At 34.0% G+C, this 18,215-nt stretch overlaps 1 protein-coding gene across 1 annotated transcript in view; it reads left to right on the top strand.

Annotated features, from left to right (window-relative positions):
• LOC117323753 (carnitine O-palmitoyltransferase 1, liver isoform-like) overlaps nucleotides 1-18,215 on the top strand; it is a 51,394-nt gene that overhangs the window by 18,486 nt on the left and 14,693 nt on the right. Inside the window, exons 4-12 of the mRNA XM_033879180.1 lie at nucleotides 749-825; nucleotides 8,545-8,635; nucleotides 10,873-10,953; nucleotides 11,882-11,968; nucleotides 12,304-12,419; nucleotides 13,075-13,136; nucleotides 13,561-13,659; nucleotides 13,952-14,001; nucleotides 16,063-16,147. Of these exons, the coding sequence (XP_033735071.1) occupies nucleotides 749-825; nucleotides 8,545-8,635; nucleotides 10,873-10,953; nucleotides 11,882-11,968; nucleotides 12,304-12,419; nucleotides 13,075-13,136; nucleotides 13,561-13,659; nucleotides 13,952-14,001; nucleotides 16,063-16,147 (748 nt within the window). The remainder of the gene's footprint in view (nucleotides 1-748; nucleotides 826-8,544; nucleotides 8,636-10,872; nucleotides 10,954-11,881; nucleotides 11,969-12,303; nucleotides 12,420-13,074; nucleotides 13,137-13,560; nucleotides 13,660-13,951; nucleotides 14,002-16,062; nucleotides 16,148-18,215) is intronic.

An 18,215-nucleotide genomic window follows, 5' to 3' on the forward strand; every position in this document is an offset into this window, starting at 1 on the left:
CTCTACCTGACCTGTATTAGTGTCAACACATACTCTACCTGACCTGTGTAAATAATAGTGACAACACATTCCCTACCTGACCTGTAATTGTGTCAACACATACTCTACCTGACCTGTATTAGTGTCAACACATGTTCTAGCTGACCTATATTAGTGTCAACACTTGCTCTACCTGACCTGTACTTGTGTCAACACATTCCCTACCTGACTTGTATTGATGTCAATACATTCTCTACCTGACCTGTATTAGTGTCAACACATGCTCTATCTTCAAGTAATGGTTGAAAGCAGTTAAAGCTGTTTTTAATGTTTTTCTAGTGTCCATTTTATTGTTATATTACTATGATGGGACCTTTACAGATAATACAAATCTTTCTGCAATAACAAAACACCTGTTAGCTTGTGATGAATTCTTACCATTGGATTGAGGAATTATTTTAGATTTGAAAAAAAAATCACATGATATATAGCAAAACTCCTTATCATATTAAATGCCACCATTTGTCTGGTGAAACCTTTGTATTGTAAACAAGTAAGGTGATAATTATACATCCTGGGATATAGGTACAGATTGGGCTTTTAAAACATTGTTAATAAAGGAAAGTGAAAATTGGACCTTACGAAATTGCAGTAAGCATATTATATAGAAAATAGAATCAAAGTTTATATATATATATATATATCATATATTTTTATATAACTATTTAATGTATTAGTACCCTATGAACTTCATGATTGTGTGTTATAGGTGTGCCACAGAAGAGAACTGGTTGACAAATTACTGGCTAAACCTGGCTTATCTCAGCTACCGAGAACCATGCGCAGGTAAATCAAGTTAATACCATAAATTACTATAAAGCAGTGCTGTTTACTTGGCAATTCTTTATTTATGACCAATCACCAATACAGTACTACTAACAGTAATTGTGTATGTTTACATAAGCTTGTCAAGAGGTATATATATATATGTGCATTCCTTATAATATTACTCAGCAATCAGTCGACTCAAGTGCATTTGTTTCTTCTCAGAAATGTTGATAAAAAGCTGTACAGTTACTGTTACAGCTATGTGATAGAACTCACTATTTTCTGAAATGGAATGAAAGAAACTTTACAAAGTCTGTAAGAAATCCAAAGTCACTTATATATATAATGTACCCCCAGGGTATATATGTTGGGTTTGTATATATAATGTACCCCCAGGGTATATATGTTGGGTTTGTATATATAATGTACCCCCAGGGTATATATGTTGGGTTTGTATATATAATGTACCCCCAGGGTATATATGTTGGGTTTGTATATACTAATGTACCCCCAGGGTATATATGTTGGGTTTGTATATATAATGTACCCCCAGGGTATATATGTTGGGTTTATATATACTAATGTACCCCAAGGGTATATATGTTGGGTTTGTATATATAATGTACCCCCAGGGTATATATGTTGGGTTTGTATATATAATGTACCCCCAGGGTATATATGTTGGGTTTGTATATATAATGTACCCCCAGGGTATATATGTTGGGTTTGTATATATAATGTACCCCCAGGGTATATATGTTGGGTTTGTATATACTAATGTACCCCCAGGGTATATATGTTGGGTTTGTATATACTAATGTACCCCCAGGGTATATATGTTGGGTTTGTATATATAATGTACCCCCAGGGTATATATGTTGGGTTTGTATATACTAATGTACCCCCAGGGTATATATGTTGGGTTTGTATATATAATGTACCCCCAGGGTATATATGTGGTTTGTATATACTAATGTACCCCCAGGGTATATATGTTGGGTTTGTATATATAATGTACCCCCAGGGTATATATGTTGGGTTTGTATATATAATGTACCCCCAGGGTATATATGTTGGGTTTGTATATATAATGTACCCCCAGGGTATATATGTGGTTTGTATATACTAATGTACCCCCAGGGTATATATGTTGGGTTTATATATACTAATGTACCCCCAGGGTATATATGTTGGGTTTGTATATATAATGTACCCCCAGGGTATATATGTTGGGTTTGTATATATAATGTACCCCCAGGGTATATATGTGGTTTGTATATACTAATGTACCCCCAGGGTATATATGTTGGGTTTGTATATATAATGTACCCCCAGGGTATATATGTTGGGTTTGTATATATAATGTACCCCCAGGGTATATATGTTGGGTTTGTATATATAATGTACCCCCAGGGTATATATATTGGGTTTGTATATATAATGTACCCCCAGGGTATATATGTTGGGTTTGTATATATAATGTACCCCCAGGGTATATATGTTGGGTTTGTATATACTAATGTACCCCCAGGGTATATATGTTGGGTTTGTATATACTAATGTACCCCCAGGGTATATATGTTGGGTTTGTATATATAATGTACCCCCAGGGTATATATGTTGGGTTTGTATATATAATGTACCCCCAGGGTATATATGTTGGGTTTGTATATATAATGTACCCCCAGGGTATATATGTTGGGTTTGTATATACTAATGTACCCCCAGGGTATATATGTTGGGTTTGTATATATAATGTACCCCCAGGGTATATATGTTGGGTTTAGATATACTAATGTACCCCCAGGGTATATATGTTGGGTTTGTATATACTAATGTACCCCCAGGGTATATATGTTGGGTTTGTATATATAATGTACCCCCAGGGTATATATGTTGGGTTTGTATATATAATGTACCCCCAGGGTATATATGTTGTGTTTGTATATATAATGTACTCCCAGGGTATATATGTTGGGTTTGTATATATAATGTACCCCCAGGGTATATATGTTGGGTTTGTATATTCTAATGTACCCCCAGGGTATATATGTTGGGTTTGTATATATAATGTACTCCCAGGGTATATATGTTGGGTTTGTATATATAATGTACCCCCAGGGTATATATGTTGGGTTTGTATATATAATGTACCCCCAGGGTATATATGTTGGGTTTGTATATACTAATGTACCCCCAGGGTATATATGTTGGGTTTATATATACTAATGTACCCCCAGGGTATATATGTTGGGTTTGTATATATAATGTACCCCCAGGGTATATATGTTGGGTTTGTATATATAATGTACCCCCAGGGTATATATGTTGGGTTTGTTTATATAATGTACCCCCAGGGTATATATGTTGGGTTTGTATATATAATGTACCCCCAGGGTATATATGTTGGGTTTGTATATACTAATGTACCCCCAGGGTATATATGTTGGGTTTGTATATACTAATGTACCCCCAGGGTATATATGTTGGGTTTGTATATATAATGTACCCCCAGGGTATATATGTTGGGTTTGTATATACTAATGTACCCCCAGGGTATATATGTTGGGTTTGTATATATAATGTACCCCCAGGGTATATATGTTGGGTTTGTATATATAATGTACCCCCAGGGTATATATGTTGGGTTTGTATATATAATGTACCCCCAGGGTATATATGTTGGGTTTGTATATACTAATGTACCCCCAGGGTATATATGTTGGGTTTGTATATATAATGTACCCCCAGGGTATATATGTTGGGTTTGTATATATAATGTACCCCCAGGGTATATATGTTGGGTTTGTATATATAATGTACCCCCAGGGTATATATGTTGGGTTTGTATATATAATGTACCCCCAGGGTATATATGTTGGGTTTGTATATATAATGTACCCCCAGGGTATATATGTTGGGTTTGTATATATAATGTACCCCCAGGGTATATATGTTGGGTTTGTATATATAATGTACCCCCAGGGTATATATGTTGGGTTTGTATATATAATGTACCCCCAGGGTATATATGTTGGGTTTGTATATATAATGTACCCCCAGGGTATATATGTTGGGTTTGTATATATAATGTACCCCCAGGGTATATATGTTGGGTTTGTATATATAATGTACCCCCAGGGTATATATGTTGGGTTTGTATATATAATGTACCCCCAGGGTATATATGTTGGGTTTGTATATATAATGTACCCCCAGGGTATATATGTTGGGTTTGTATATATAATGTACCCCCAGGGTATATATGTTGGGTTTGTATATATAATGTACCCCCAGGGTATATATGTTGGGTTTGTATATATAATGTACCCCCAGGGTATATATGTTGGGTTTGTATATACTAATGTACCCCCAGGGTATATATGTTGGGTTTGTATATATAATGTACCCCCAGGGTATATATGTTGGGTTTGTATATATAATGTACCCCCAGGGTATATATGTGGTTTGTATATATAATGTACCCCCAGGGTATATATGTTGGGTTTGTATATACTAATGTACCCCCAGGGTATATATGTTGGGTTTGTATATACTAATGTACCCCCAGGGTATATATGTTGGGTTTGTATATATAATGTACCCCCAGGGTATATATGTTGGGTTTGTATATATAATGTACCCCCAGGGTATATATGTTGGGTTTGTATATACTAATGTACCCCCAGGGTATATATGTTGGGTTTGTATATATAATGTACCCCCAGGGTATATATGTTGGGTTTGTATATATAATGTACCCCCAGGGTATATATGTGGTTTGTATATATAATGTACCCCCAGGGTATATATGTTGGGTTTGTATATACTAATGTACCCCCAGGGTATATATGTTGGGTTTGTATATACTAATGTACCCCCAGGGTATATATGTTGGGTTTGTATATATAATGTACCCCCAGGGTATATATGTTGGGTTTGTATATATAATGTACCCCCAGGGTATATATGTTGGGTTTGTATATATAATGTACCCCCAGGGTATATATGTTGGGTTTGTATATATAATGTACCCCCAGGGTATATATGTTGGGTTTGTATATATAATGTACCCCCAGGGTATATATGTTGGGTTTGTATATAATGTACCCCCAGGGTATATATGTTGGGTTTGTATATATAATGTACCCCCAGGGTATATATGTTGGGTTTGTCTGATGTTACCACTGTGCCACTCGATCACTCCAAATTGGAATGAGGTTATTAGGATCACGGGAGATTTAATTTGAATATAAAATTTGGGAATATTATAGTCATGCAGGAAAAGCAAAATGCAAGAAGAGAAATACAAAGTTAAGAGATACCTGCAGGGTCAATTAGGTATTTTAATTATAAATGTAACATATATGGGAACACAAAAAATATATATCATACAATAAATTAACAGAACTATTCATTCCATTTAAGTCATAAATGGATATACAGGTATGTGAAATATTGGTAAATGTGACTATAAAGATGTCATAAAAATGCGACACTCTGTCCTGATACAGGAAGTAAGTGTTTAAGTCACAAACTTTGACTGATAGCCAGACTTCTATGTAAAGTCACATGGCAAGTGATTCCTCATGTGCCTGGCCGTGTACAGTTTTCTAAGTAGGGAAGGACTTAGTTAAATGTACATTTCAATGTTTGCCTAAATGTAATGTATGATACATCTGTAAAAAGAAGGATGGAACAGTATTATTATTAAAATTTTTACAAAACATTCCTCTTACTTTATATAATTAACACGTCAATCTTTAAACAGCTTTGTGTAGTATTTTGTGTTTTTTTAGTCTTTTAATTTTGATTTCAAAATATTTTATTGTCACCACAACTAGTATTAAATAAAATATTTAAACATAGAAAGTTATCAATATTTAGTATTGACAAAAAGGATTGGACAACAGGCTTTTAACCACACATGTATACATGCTCAAAGGCATTATTTATAGCAGATCCTATGTGATCTGCTGGAGATGAAGCATTTGTGTTGGTTTTCTATATATAAGATAAATCTAAAGCATTTATCTCTTTTTTTCAGGAAAATTAGATTTTAAGAAAATGAGTTGTAATTTAAGTTGGATTTTGTAGATAACCTTGATAAACAAGAGTTACATATAGTATTACAATCTTGGTAACATTCATCCTCTGGTAATGTTTCATACAACCAATCTTCGATCTATACAATAGGTCACTGGGACATTTAACTTGGGTTGAAATTTAATTGATTCTATCATACTGGCTTAATTAATATAACATCTTAGTAACTAATTAGTTTATGTTATGAGTAAGATAGCCTGTATCCTATGAAGAGGACATTAGATTGTTTCGTGTTGATAACCATATCCATGTCACAAGTATTACAACATATCCAAAATTTGTACGAATGTGAAATATTTGTGAAAAAAATATCAATATATTCCATCCTGCAAGTGAAACAATAATTATACTGATTATCATTTGACTTTTGTTCAATGGGTGATTTTAGAAAAAAAAATGAACTTGATAATACTTATTTGGAATATTGTCTGATGTAAGTTTAATCTGAAGTATATTCTGATTTACAAAATACCTGGTAATACTTTTCTGTTAAGTCTACAACCTGGTGTAATTGAAGCTTCTAACATGATGGAAATGTCCTGCGATATCAGAAAAATCATTTATATAAACTTCACAAGCATTAATGAGTCATATTGGCCTTGATCAATACTTCTATAAGCAGGCATAGCTATCATGTAGCTGTCGGCCAAACAGCCCACTTTTTATGAGCTTTGAGCCAGCTATTTTACGGAGTAAAAACTGTTTTTGATTCAACTGCCTGTCAGCATTTAATAACATTCCAATGTCTGTTTGAATACTAATGACATTGACACACTGACCCATATCTGAAACTTCATGAAAATTTCATATTATTATATATGGATCCAGCGGTTGTTGCTTTGATTTCATAATAAAACATGGCTATTTACATAAACAGACAATCACAAGGTATATTTTATAACCCAGCCATTTACATTTTGTGTTAATCATTGTCTTTTTTCTCAAATCAACCAGAAAATGAGGTTGTATAAAAAACATTTATTGTCTTTGATATATCAAACGTATTTTCGGCTGCTAACGATATAAACGAACAGAATATATAAGATTTTATTTATGTTCTTCTAGCAACCACCAGGTGTATAGCATTGCTATTAAGTAGTGTTATTTGTTTCCATGGAAACTGACATTGACATTGCTATTAAGTAGTGTTATTTGTTTCCATGGAAACTGACATTGACATTGCTATTAAGTAGTGTTATTTGTTTCCGTAGAACCTGACATTATTGCGAGTTATTTTGTGACAATTGGGCTTGTTTAATCAATAATGCGATAACTGGAGGCCATTTTTTAATGTATCGATTCAGTAAACAAAAACAGTGGTAAGTATATATGGTATGTGCGTCATCACACTGGTATAGTTAAATAGAATACTCGGTAGTATACAATGTTATATAATAGACCAAATTGTCTGTGAAGATTTACATTATATACCTTGTAGGTGTATGATATTAATTACCCTGCAGTGATGTTAGGGAGTGGATTGATAATTACATATATGGCCTTACCTTTCTCAGTATTTGTTCAAAGTTAAGAAATATTGTCTAGACAATTAGTCTCTCACTTTCAATCTGGAAGGCATGACAATACCAGAACACTGAAACCTTGATTTGCAGAGTTATTGCCCCTTTTCAGACTAATCTGTCAGCAGTGAATTTACCATTGGATATCTGAGTTTATAGTTGTTCTAGGTTATCAGATTCCTAAATATGTTCCATCTATTGTCATTCCCTGTGCATATAAACATTTGACATTTTGAAAACTTTTACAAATTCTAAGTGTAGTACATGTATTTAGACAAAACATGATGAGAAATGGTCCTGAAAACATTCTGATTAAATGTTCTTACTTTTTATTTTCAATCAGTGGATCAATCATAAATAAGTCCTTGGCTTCCATCTTTAAAAACTTGTTGTTAACTTCTTCTGAAGTTTTAATGGTATGATTTATATAATTAACCAAAGTGTTCTGATCCGTAACTTTTAAAATTGTTTTCTAGCTATATATATAGTAGCATGATCAGAAACTTGACAGGGTGGCTATAGTAAGTGATGATTACTCAATTAACTGTTATATGATCTATAAGCAGAACATATTTCAAACATCTCAGCTTGGTTCTATTTGGGGCCGAATGGTTAAGGTGTACCAACACTTTATCACTAGCCCTCCACCTTTGGGTTGCAAGTTCGAAACCTACATGGGGCAGTTGCCAGGTTACTGACCGTAGGCCGGTGGTTTTTCTCCAGGTACTCAGGCTTTCCTCCACTCCAAAACCCTGCACGTCCTTAAATGACCCTGGCTGTAAATAGGACGTTAAGCAAAACAAATCAAACCAAAGGTTCTATTGGTAGGGACTATGACGATATATACCAGGATTGCTCCTGAGATGATGTTGAAATCCAAGATGGCTCTAATCCTGTAATTATCTGAAAAAGATCTAATTCTATTTCAACTGTGTCTTAAAATTATATTTATAAAATGTCACTGTGTTACAAATCAGGTAAAATAGTTCTGCCTTATAAACAATTTAATTTATATTGTATTTGAAGTCAGGCATGGGTTGACATCTAAGGTTGGATTTATAATGGAAACAAACCTAGTTTAGAAACTCATGTATATTATTTCTCTTTACAGTGAACGTAAACTGTTATGCAACAGACAGGAAAAAAGCTTGTTCCACAAACCAGGCAGCCAGAGCTGCTAACCTTACCCACTGGATCCTCAGGTGATACATGATAGAGTTAACACAGCTCGTCTCAGTCCCATTTACATTCCCCTTAACTTGAGTTTACATGATGGAGTTAACACAGCTTGTCTCAGTTCTATCTATGCTCCCCTTAACTTAAGTTTACATGATGGAGTTAACACAGCTTGTCTCGGTTCTATCTATGCTCCCCTTAACTTAAGTTTACATGATGGAGTTAACACAGCTTGTCTCAGTTCTATCTATGCTCCCCTTAACTTGAGTTTACATGATGGAGTTAACACAGCTTGTCTCGGTTCTATCTATGCTCCCCTTAACTTAAGTTTACATGATAGAGTTAACACAGCTTGTCTCAGTTCTATCTATGCTCCCCTTAACTTAAGTTTACATGATGGAGTTAACACAGCTTGTCTCAGTTCTATCTATGCTCCCCTTAACTTGAGTTTACATGATGGAGTTAACACAGCTTGTCTCGGTTCTATCTATGCTCCCCTTAACTTAAGTTTACATGATGGAGTTAACACAGCTTGTCTCAGGTCTATCTATGCTCCCCTTAACTTAAGTTTACATGATAGAGTTAACACAGCTTGTCTCAGTTCTATCTATGCTCCCCTTAACTTAAGTTTACATGATAGAGTTAACACAGCTTGTCCAGTTCTATCTATGCTCCCCTTAACTTGAGTTTACATGATGGAGTTGACACAGCTTGTCTCAGTTCTATCTATGCTCCCCTTAACTTAAGTTTACATGATGGAGTTGACACAGCTTGTCCAGTTCTATCTATGCTCCCCTTAACTTAAGTTTACATGATAGAGTTAATACAGCTCATCTCAGTCCCGTTTACATTCCCCTTAACTTAGGTTTTCCATCGGATAGCAATACATGAATATAGTGTTCCGGTAAATGCATATCCTGGGGCATTTTTGTTGACTGTACATGTGCCAGTCAGAAATTGATTATGACATCATAATATATGATGTTACATCACAGATTGTCAATGGAGCAGCAGTATGACTGCCTCCATTTTATTTTGTCTTTCACATTTTGACTTTAAAACCAGCTGTCAAAATGTAGGTTTTTCTGAGTTATGTGATAATACTCATCCTAAAGTTTTCATTTCATATACCTGGTAAGATTTTATGAAACTGGTAAAATGTTAATTTTTGATTGCTCATTGTAACATTTTGAATTTTGCTTATCAAGGCTCGCAAAATAAAAAAATTCTAAGATTTGTTAAATAAAATCTCGTATGAAATGAAAAACTTGTCTCAGACCCTGTTTGTCTAGCTAGGGAGGTTCCTTTCAATGTCAGAATACAATTTATAGAATGTTAACAGGAAATCGTTAGGAGCATTCTAGTCTGACTAGTACAGTATACTGTATACCTGGTAATTTTCGCCCTCGTTTAATTTTCGCCATTTTCGCCTTTTGAAGATAGGGCGAATTTAAGATGAAGGCGAACATTTCAAGCTGAATTGAATGATTTATAAACCATAGTACATGGGCCAAGTGTAGTCAGATCACAAACATACCCTCTTACTTTTCAACTGTAAAATCACGTACTAGGCTTAGCATATTCAATCAAAAAACGATACATATTAAGTTATTTTTAAAAAATCAGTCATTTTTTTGTAGTATTATGTAGTCGGTCAAGATAAAAATGAAATACAGAGTGGCATCAAATTCCTGTCATGGAAAAGACTAATTTGATGAGTTCACCGTCGCTTAATTGTGGCTTCCATTCATGTACATGTATGTACATGTGAACAAGAGAAAACACAGGTCAGTCATAAGTCACGGTGCGGTGAACTTACAATTGATCATGTTTGCTTAAAATCACCCATGCATACCCGATACTACTTGAATTAGCAGGGACTAAAAGAAAATCTGAGCACAGGTAAACGTTCTATGTTCACATGCTGGTAAGACAATTGGGGAACTTGATAAGTCCCGAGTGGTCCGAGTGCAACTGTATTGATAATTCCGAACGGAATTTTTCAATTTTACAAACGATGAGATGGATATTTCTTGAAAACCATTTAGGGTGAATTTAAAACGGAGCGAATATGTTTTGTGTTGTTCAAGGGGGAAAATAACCTGGGGCGAAAATTACCAGGTATACAGTATATATTTTCCCTCAATCACCATGTTCTGATGTACAAAATTTGATTGTGTTTGTCGAGGATTATAGTCATATTTTCCTTTTAATATGTAGAATCATATGACATTTTTGTTAAATTTCCAATATTTTTTAACAGATTTCATGAAAACATTCTGGAGGAAAAATTAAAACCACAGTTTCTACAGGACATGATACCAATATGTATGGAGGGTTACAAGTAAGTACAAAACAGGCAGATCACACATCACTTTAGTTGTTCAAACCTGTCATTAAGATCAATCAATGGGGCAGAAAAAGTGACCTTATTGACAAGTGGTCTCCACAGAGGTTTATAATAATCATATACAATGAATTATTTTACAATGGAAACCAAACAATAAAGATGACCCCTAAGGCAGGTTCAACTGCATAATAAACCTGACAAACATTGACACTGTGTCAACTATTTACAGTTGGTTCTTGTATTTAGTTGTCTGGTTTGTCTCCACAAAATGATTTTAACAAGAAACAAATAAATATATGACTGGATATGTGTATCATTACTGTTATAAACATTAAGAGCAGACATTATGTAACAAATTTTCTTTCAAGGCGAAGCCAAAAATGAGATAGGTCTGAGATTAATAGAATCTTATAACATGGGTCTGGACCAGTTGGACTGTGTGTAACGTTTCTCTGGTTAGGGTATAGCATGAGGCCAGTCCAAATTCTTACACGTGGGTCAATTCCTGTCCACGGAACAGACCTATGTACATCACAGAAACAATACAATGAACTTGTTTATACAGTTCATTACCACGTCAGCTTTTCCTTATCCTGTTAGATGTTATTCTCTTCTAGAAAACACAAGATCATCCTGTAATGTTTGTGAGAATTCTTTGTCTCCTATCCCAGAAATATGTATCGTTCTGTAATGTATGTGAGAAATCTTTGTCTCATATCCCAGAAATACATATCATTCTGTAATGTATGTGAGAATTCTTTGTCTCATATCCCAGAAATACGTATCGTTCTGTAATGTGTACATATGTGAGAATTCTGTGTCTCATATATATCCCAGAAATACATATCATTCTGTAATGTATGTGAGAATTCTTTGTCTCATAACCCAGAAATACATATCATTTTGTAATATTCTGTTTCAGGATGCAGTTCTGTACATCACGTATACCTGGCAAACATGTAGACGAGCTTGTTACGTGGAAGGATTCGAAGCATATTGTGATATTGAGGTAAGATGTTAGGGGGGAAACAGGAGAGCAATGATCATAACATATGGATTAATGGTAACTGGTAATCTGCATGCTCATAATTAAAAAGATAAATAAATAAAAAAGGTGAAATTCTGATTTCAGTATAATTATGCCAAAACATACACACTTGAGAAAGAAATGTAACATTGAAATGAGATTGTGTGTTATTATTTGTACTCAGCATATGGTTGTATACCTCAGTATATGTATAGAAAATATTACTAGTATGCCCGAACTCAGATTTATTCAGTGCAAGTCTACTTATTTCATTGATAATTAATTACCGTATTTTGAACTTCATTTTTTTCCACCAGAAAGGGCAGTTACTATAAGTTGACTGTGCACGCACCTGACAACGATGGAAAGGATAGATTACTGACACCAGCAGAGATCCTACCTATCATAGAACATATTCTAAAAGACGCAGAAGGTTTGGAATTCAAATTGAATTTTTTGATTCTATTACAGTGAAACCTGTCTAATCTGACACCTGACTTTTCCGACATCCTGTCAAATCCGACACTGTACTGTATTTCCGTGATGCCAAGTGTAGTCAACAACAAATACCTGACTTTTGTGACACCCTGTCTAATACGACCAAATTTCCAAAAGTGTCACTCCCACATGGTGTCGGATTAGACAGGTTTCACTGTATATCTATTTTATTTTGAAATATTTAAGAAGATTATGGATTGTCTCGCTGTGAAGAATCGTGTTACTTTTCTGGTGGCGAGGGCCGCAGCGTCAATATTTTCACTTTTAAGTTTTGCATTTAGAATTAAACTTTAACCCAACTTGGTTCCATAATTACATGTAATTCTTGTGTGATTGCAATGTTTATTAACATAACATAGTTTGAAAAGGATTTCAAAGCTTATGAATTATATGTAATTTGGAAAGGTTTTCCATGTTCTGTAGTAAGTTATAAATCTCAGTCGGTATGCTTTATATGTAATCTTAATTCTTGGGATGATATACTTCATGTTTGATACATTTTGGGTCTAAGAACGAATAGCCATCATAGGTATAATAAGTTCTAAAGGATTTTCAGTTGAAGCTTTTATCAAACTTTTTATTTATTTCAGAATCAACAGACAGCACACAGGCTGCCGTATTTACAGCTCTTAAACGAGACCAGTGGGCTGATGTGAGTAACTTCAATCTATCAAATCTTGCATCTGGAATCCTAGGTGAAAATAAGATTTACTACATGTAGCTGATAATGTATAAAGTACCTTGTGTTAATTATCATTATGTTACTAACAGTATGTTTTAAAAAATTGAAAATGAAAGTATGAATATTTTCTAAAAGCATTTCCTCTCAATTTTCTTTTTGAAAATATACAAGTAGAGTCATAAAGACACAATGTCATGTTTTGTTTGAAGACACTGACTGTAGACATGTTTTGTTTGTAGACACCAACTAAATGAATTTTTGGTATAATTTTGGAATTATTATACCTTCATGAAGCTCCCGAAAATTAATACCTGCAAGCAATCCTAACCATGGAATAAAAAAAATTGTACATCAATATCCACATTTTCATGTCAATTATGACTGGAATTTTCAGATTCGCACCAGAATGGTAGAAAATGAACTAAACAAAAACAGTATAGATGACATAGAGTCGGCCATATTTCTTGTTTATCTGGATGAAGGTCTACCGACAGTAAGTACAGTATGAGTTATAGGCACTTTTCATAGTTCATAGTGCTTTTGAAAATTGAAATATGATTTTGCTTGTAAAACTAAACATAAAATTTTATACGAAACTACAGATACAAACATCCTCAATTACTTTAACCGTAAATACCGTAAGTTAATAAATCGATGATTTTGTCCCCATCTCCATGCAAAATGGTTTTAGCAGATCACATATGGCCATCAGGCTTCTTGTTAGTACATTGAGAACACGTCATGGGTATCTATTTGAAATATCATCCTTTTTGTCTTTCTTTCAGACAATTGAAGAGAATGGAAAAGATATCATGGTTGGAAATGGATTTAACAGGTAAAACATTAACTGATAAAGAGATATTGCTCATTTAATATAAGATTATGTTTTTAACATACATTAAGATGTTTTGCTATAGAAAACTTCTATTAGAAACAGAAATGAAGACTAAGAAAAATTTTTGAGTGTCCAGATGATATCACAAAATTGCAACAATACAAAATGCATAGCCATTTTTATGCCTCTGCCATGAAATGGGGAAGCATGTAGTGTTACCCATGTCTGTCCCGTCTTGTCCCGTCTTGTCCTGTCTTGTCCTGTCTTGTCCCGTTCCATCCCTGTGCAATGTAACTACATAGTTAATCTGAGGAACTCCTGATGTGATCCTCACCAAACTGTTTCTAGTGTCAAGTGGCAGCGGGGGCATGTATGCACTGATCAAGTTAAGAGCGATACAGGATATTGGAATTTTTGAGTCTGTAGATAGAAGTTGGCCAAATTAATTAAACAGTTACATGTAGAAATTTCCATTCCATCAGAGAAGAATTACATATGATATGGAACTCCTTCCCATCTGTAACTCCTTCCAATCCAAAACTCCTTCCGATCCATAACTCCTTCTGATCCATAGCTCCTTCTGATCCATAACTCCTTCCAATCTGTAACTCTTTCTGGTCCATAACTCCTACCGATCCATAACTCCTTCCAATCTGTAACTCTTTCTGGTCCATATAGAGAAAAGTTTGTTCGACTTCAGTGTTTGGATTCAAATTTTAAAAATAAATGAATTTGTGAGAATGGTCCTGTATTTTACATCAAATATGTTTATTTTTAAAATATGATCATTCGGATCACATTTTAAGATAAACTCATTTAAAATCAACGGTGATTTGTTAAGATATGCTATGTATATATGTTCAGTATATATGTATAATATACATTTTTGGAGGACACTTTTTAATCGTAATGCTTTAGACTGTTTATCACATAATCCCTGAGAATACTGGTATAATATCAAACGTCTGAATGATTTTGACTATCTGCTTTAGATACTGTACATAGGTAACTGATGAAATCATCCACTGTAATATTCAAGTGGATAGATTGTAATCATTCAGACTAGAATATTGAGAGTTTGTTGATATTGTTATCCATTACTGAATCACATCACTGTTATATAGTCCAGTTTACACAACCATGAGTTATTCAATATTTCATACTCTTGTTGTTGTATGGTAACTATGCTTTGTAAAAGATTTAACTTATGGACAGTTTTGATGGACAAAAAAATGTTAATTTTGGTTGTGATATCATCTAATTTAGTCAACATGAACACGTGTACCACCAACAATTAGCTCATGACTTTAGATTTGTGGTACAATTATTTGAGAATTGAACAGGCTGTAACATACAAAAGTTAATTGGACTTTAACCCCAGGCCTACCATGTAAATGTAATTATCCCCCTTTGAGAACTCTTGTTTATGTACTTCACTACTACGTTGATTTGATACCATCTATTAGATCTTTGTGATCGTTTTAACATGCTTTAAGAAAGCCATACACTGATGTTAGGTTGCACCAGTGTGCAGGAAGAGAGGATACACAAATCTCTAGATCTGTACATTACTGAAAAGTTCTTACTTAATTTCAACAAACTTTCTGTATTAGTTTTCTGCTTCATATTTAATTCAATCTCTCATCATCCAAAATCAATTTGATGATAATGTCTTTATTATTAATATTATTCTGTAATGTTTCTTGCTGTACAAAATGATTGACAGCTTTCAATTAAAATATATATATATATATATATCTTACATACGTACTGGTTATACTCTTGGATATGACTGTTTTGTAGAGAAAATAATTGTTAATTTACTGTTAAAAATGATACAGAAAGATCTCAAGTATTTTGCTGAAGAACCATTGCTTAGTTTTACTAAAATCTATTATCATACATTATGTATATAATTACAATTTGTATATGCATGTACATGTATTTTAATAATCAGGTTGATGCACTTATTATCAAATTTAATATGGTAATGTAGTTGATAGGTCATGTTAACATTTGTTTGTGAAATTTCGTGTGACCTTGACATTTCCTGTTGGACAGATGGTTTGACAAGTCTATGATGTTCCCCGTATTTGCTAATGGTAAAACGGGCGTGAATGTGGAGCACTCGGCAGGTGATGCTACAGTGAGTTTCCTGACCAGCTGGCTTCCACCGTGTGACAGCATTTACACTAACTTAGGTCACAGCTAGTCTCAGTATTTGCCTGACCAGCTGGTTTGCATTCAAGGTCAAAATACTTTGGAAATTAGTTAATCAAGACACTTTCTTTTTAGGAAAGTAGAGAGAGTATTTCTTATTTCATAACTATGAGATCCCACTGTATGAATATAGGTAGTCAGAAAATTTGTGAAAATGAAATGACTATTTTAGTTCAGATCTATTGAATCATAATTTATGATTGTAGTAAAAAAAATTGGCAGATTTGATTACTGAATTTAAAGATATGAAATTTAATAAAAATGTCTTCTCAAAAATGATAGGTACAGAGCTAGCTTCCTTGTCATATTGAAAAGAGATCTATCCGTGACCTTGAATGCACACCTGAATGACTTACTGCTAATGACCTGTAGTTTTAGATTTGCTTGCCTGTATTTACAGTAAACATGTAATCAGCCACCCTAACTCATATATATGCACCTGCAACCATTATATGTGTATAAAACATGCACCCACATGCTAATGGACATTTTTTAGTTTGCTTCTGAATCAGTTGAATACATTTATTTGAAATTTGCTACATGTAGCTTGTTTTGTGTGTGACTTTTGATGTATACAAACTCTTTGTATTATATTGTTGTACCAGAATATCACATCTTGTGATTATTTGATAAAAACTCAAATTTACACATGCTCTGTTTTGAAATTTGAAAAAAAAAAAAAGTTTATCTAATGACTGAGGTGAAATAGTCAGCGTGGTATTTATCAATAATGACAATATAAGCTATCAATGGAGTTTGTATACATGTGTTGACTAATAGTATTCTAATTTTTTGTTATCTTTTGTAGATTTTTAATTCTACCGGTTTTTATTTAGACTTTCTGTTTATGTGGAATGTCTTGGTCATTACAATTAGGATAACAGTACTACAGTTTGACCCTTGACCTAGGATTACAGTACTACAGTTTGACCCTTGACCTAGGATTACAGTACTACAGTTTGACCCTTGACCTAGCTATAGGAGTACAGTACCACAGTTTTGACCCTTGACCTAGGATAACAGTATTACTGTTTGATCCTTGACCTAGGATAACATTTCTACAATTTGACCCCTGACCTTGGATAACATTTCTACAGTTTGACCCCTGACCTAGGATAACATTTCTACAGTTTGACCCCTGACCACAGTGATGGAGACACTTGGAATCCTTGATTTTTAAAGCTGAAGTCTGACACCAATATACAATAGTTTGGACACTTAAAGATAAATTCACTGTCTAGATACCATGTATATGAAAACTTTCAAAATTGACATATTCTCTTCCTTTTTCTTTCATAACTTAAATATCTTTTCCTTGGTCAGCAGCTAAGCAAACAACTATGAATGTGTCCACTGTAATGAGTACACCACCTCTATATGAAAACTTAAACTTGTGCACAATGATTCTAGGCACAAGTTTTACAGACTCTTGGCAGATATTTACAAGTCTTTTGTATTTAGAAGTATAGGTAGCAGTCCAGCAATGTTCTTTTTTTATCCCGACCAGTTTCAGTCGTATCAGCAGGAGGAAGGACGTTCGGGATATACATTGTAGTTTAATGTCTAAATGGTGTTTTAGCACAGTATTTATCTAGCTTTCTAAACAGTTCTGGTTCCTCATATTTCCCCCAAAACAGGTGGTATGATAAGTCCATCTCCTTTACTCTATCTGCCAATGGCGTGGCAGGGTGCAATGGCGAACACAGTTCCGTTGATGCCACAGTAAGTTCATGCACGGAGAAATTGTATGGTTCCAGTCTAAACATTATACACATTGTATCCTATATTAGTATCTGCTTTGCTTGGGTATATATTGGGCTGAATGTGCTGCACAGAATCATTCTAAAACCTGTATTACATGTCACTATATTCACTTGCTGTCTGTTTGCTCTAAATATTTAAATAGGGGGAAATATTCAAAAATCACCATTATAAACCAATCTTGTTAACCAAGATTTTCAAAAGCTATTTTGTCATTCTTTGTTGAATATACT

Source organism: Pecten maximus, chromosome 3, assembly GCF_902652985.1.
Source record: "Pecten maximus chromosome 3, xPecMax1.1, whole genome shotgun sequence".
Lineage (NCBI taxonomy): Eukaryota > Metazoa > Mollusca > Bivalvia > Pectinida > Pectinidae > Pecten > Pecten maximus.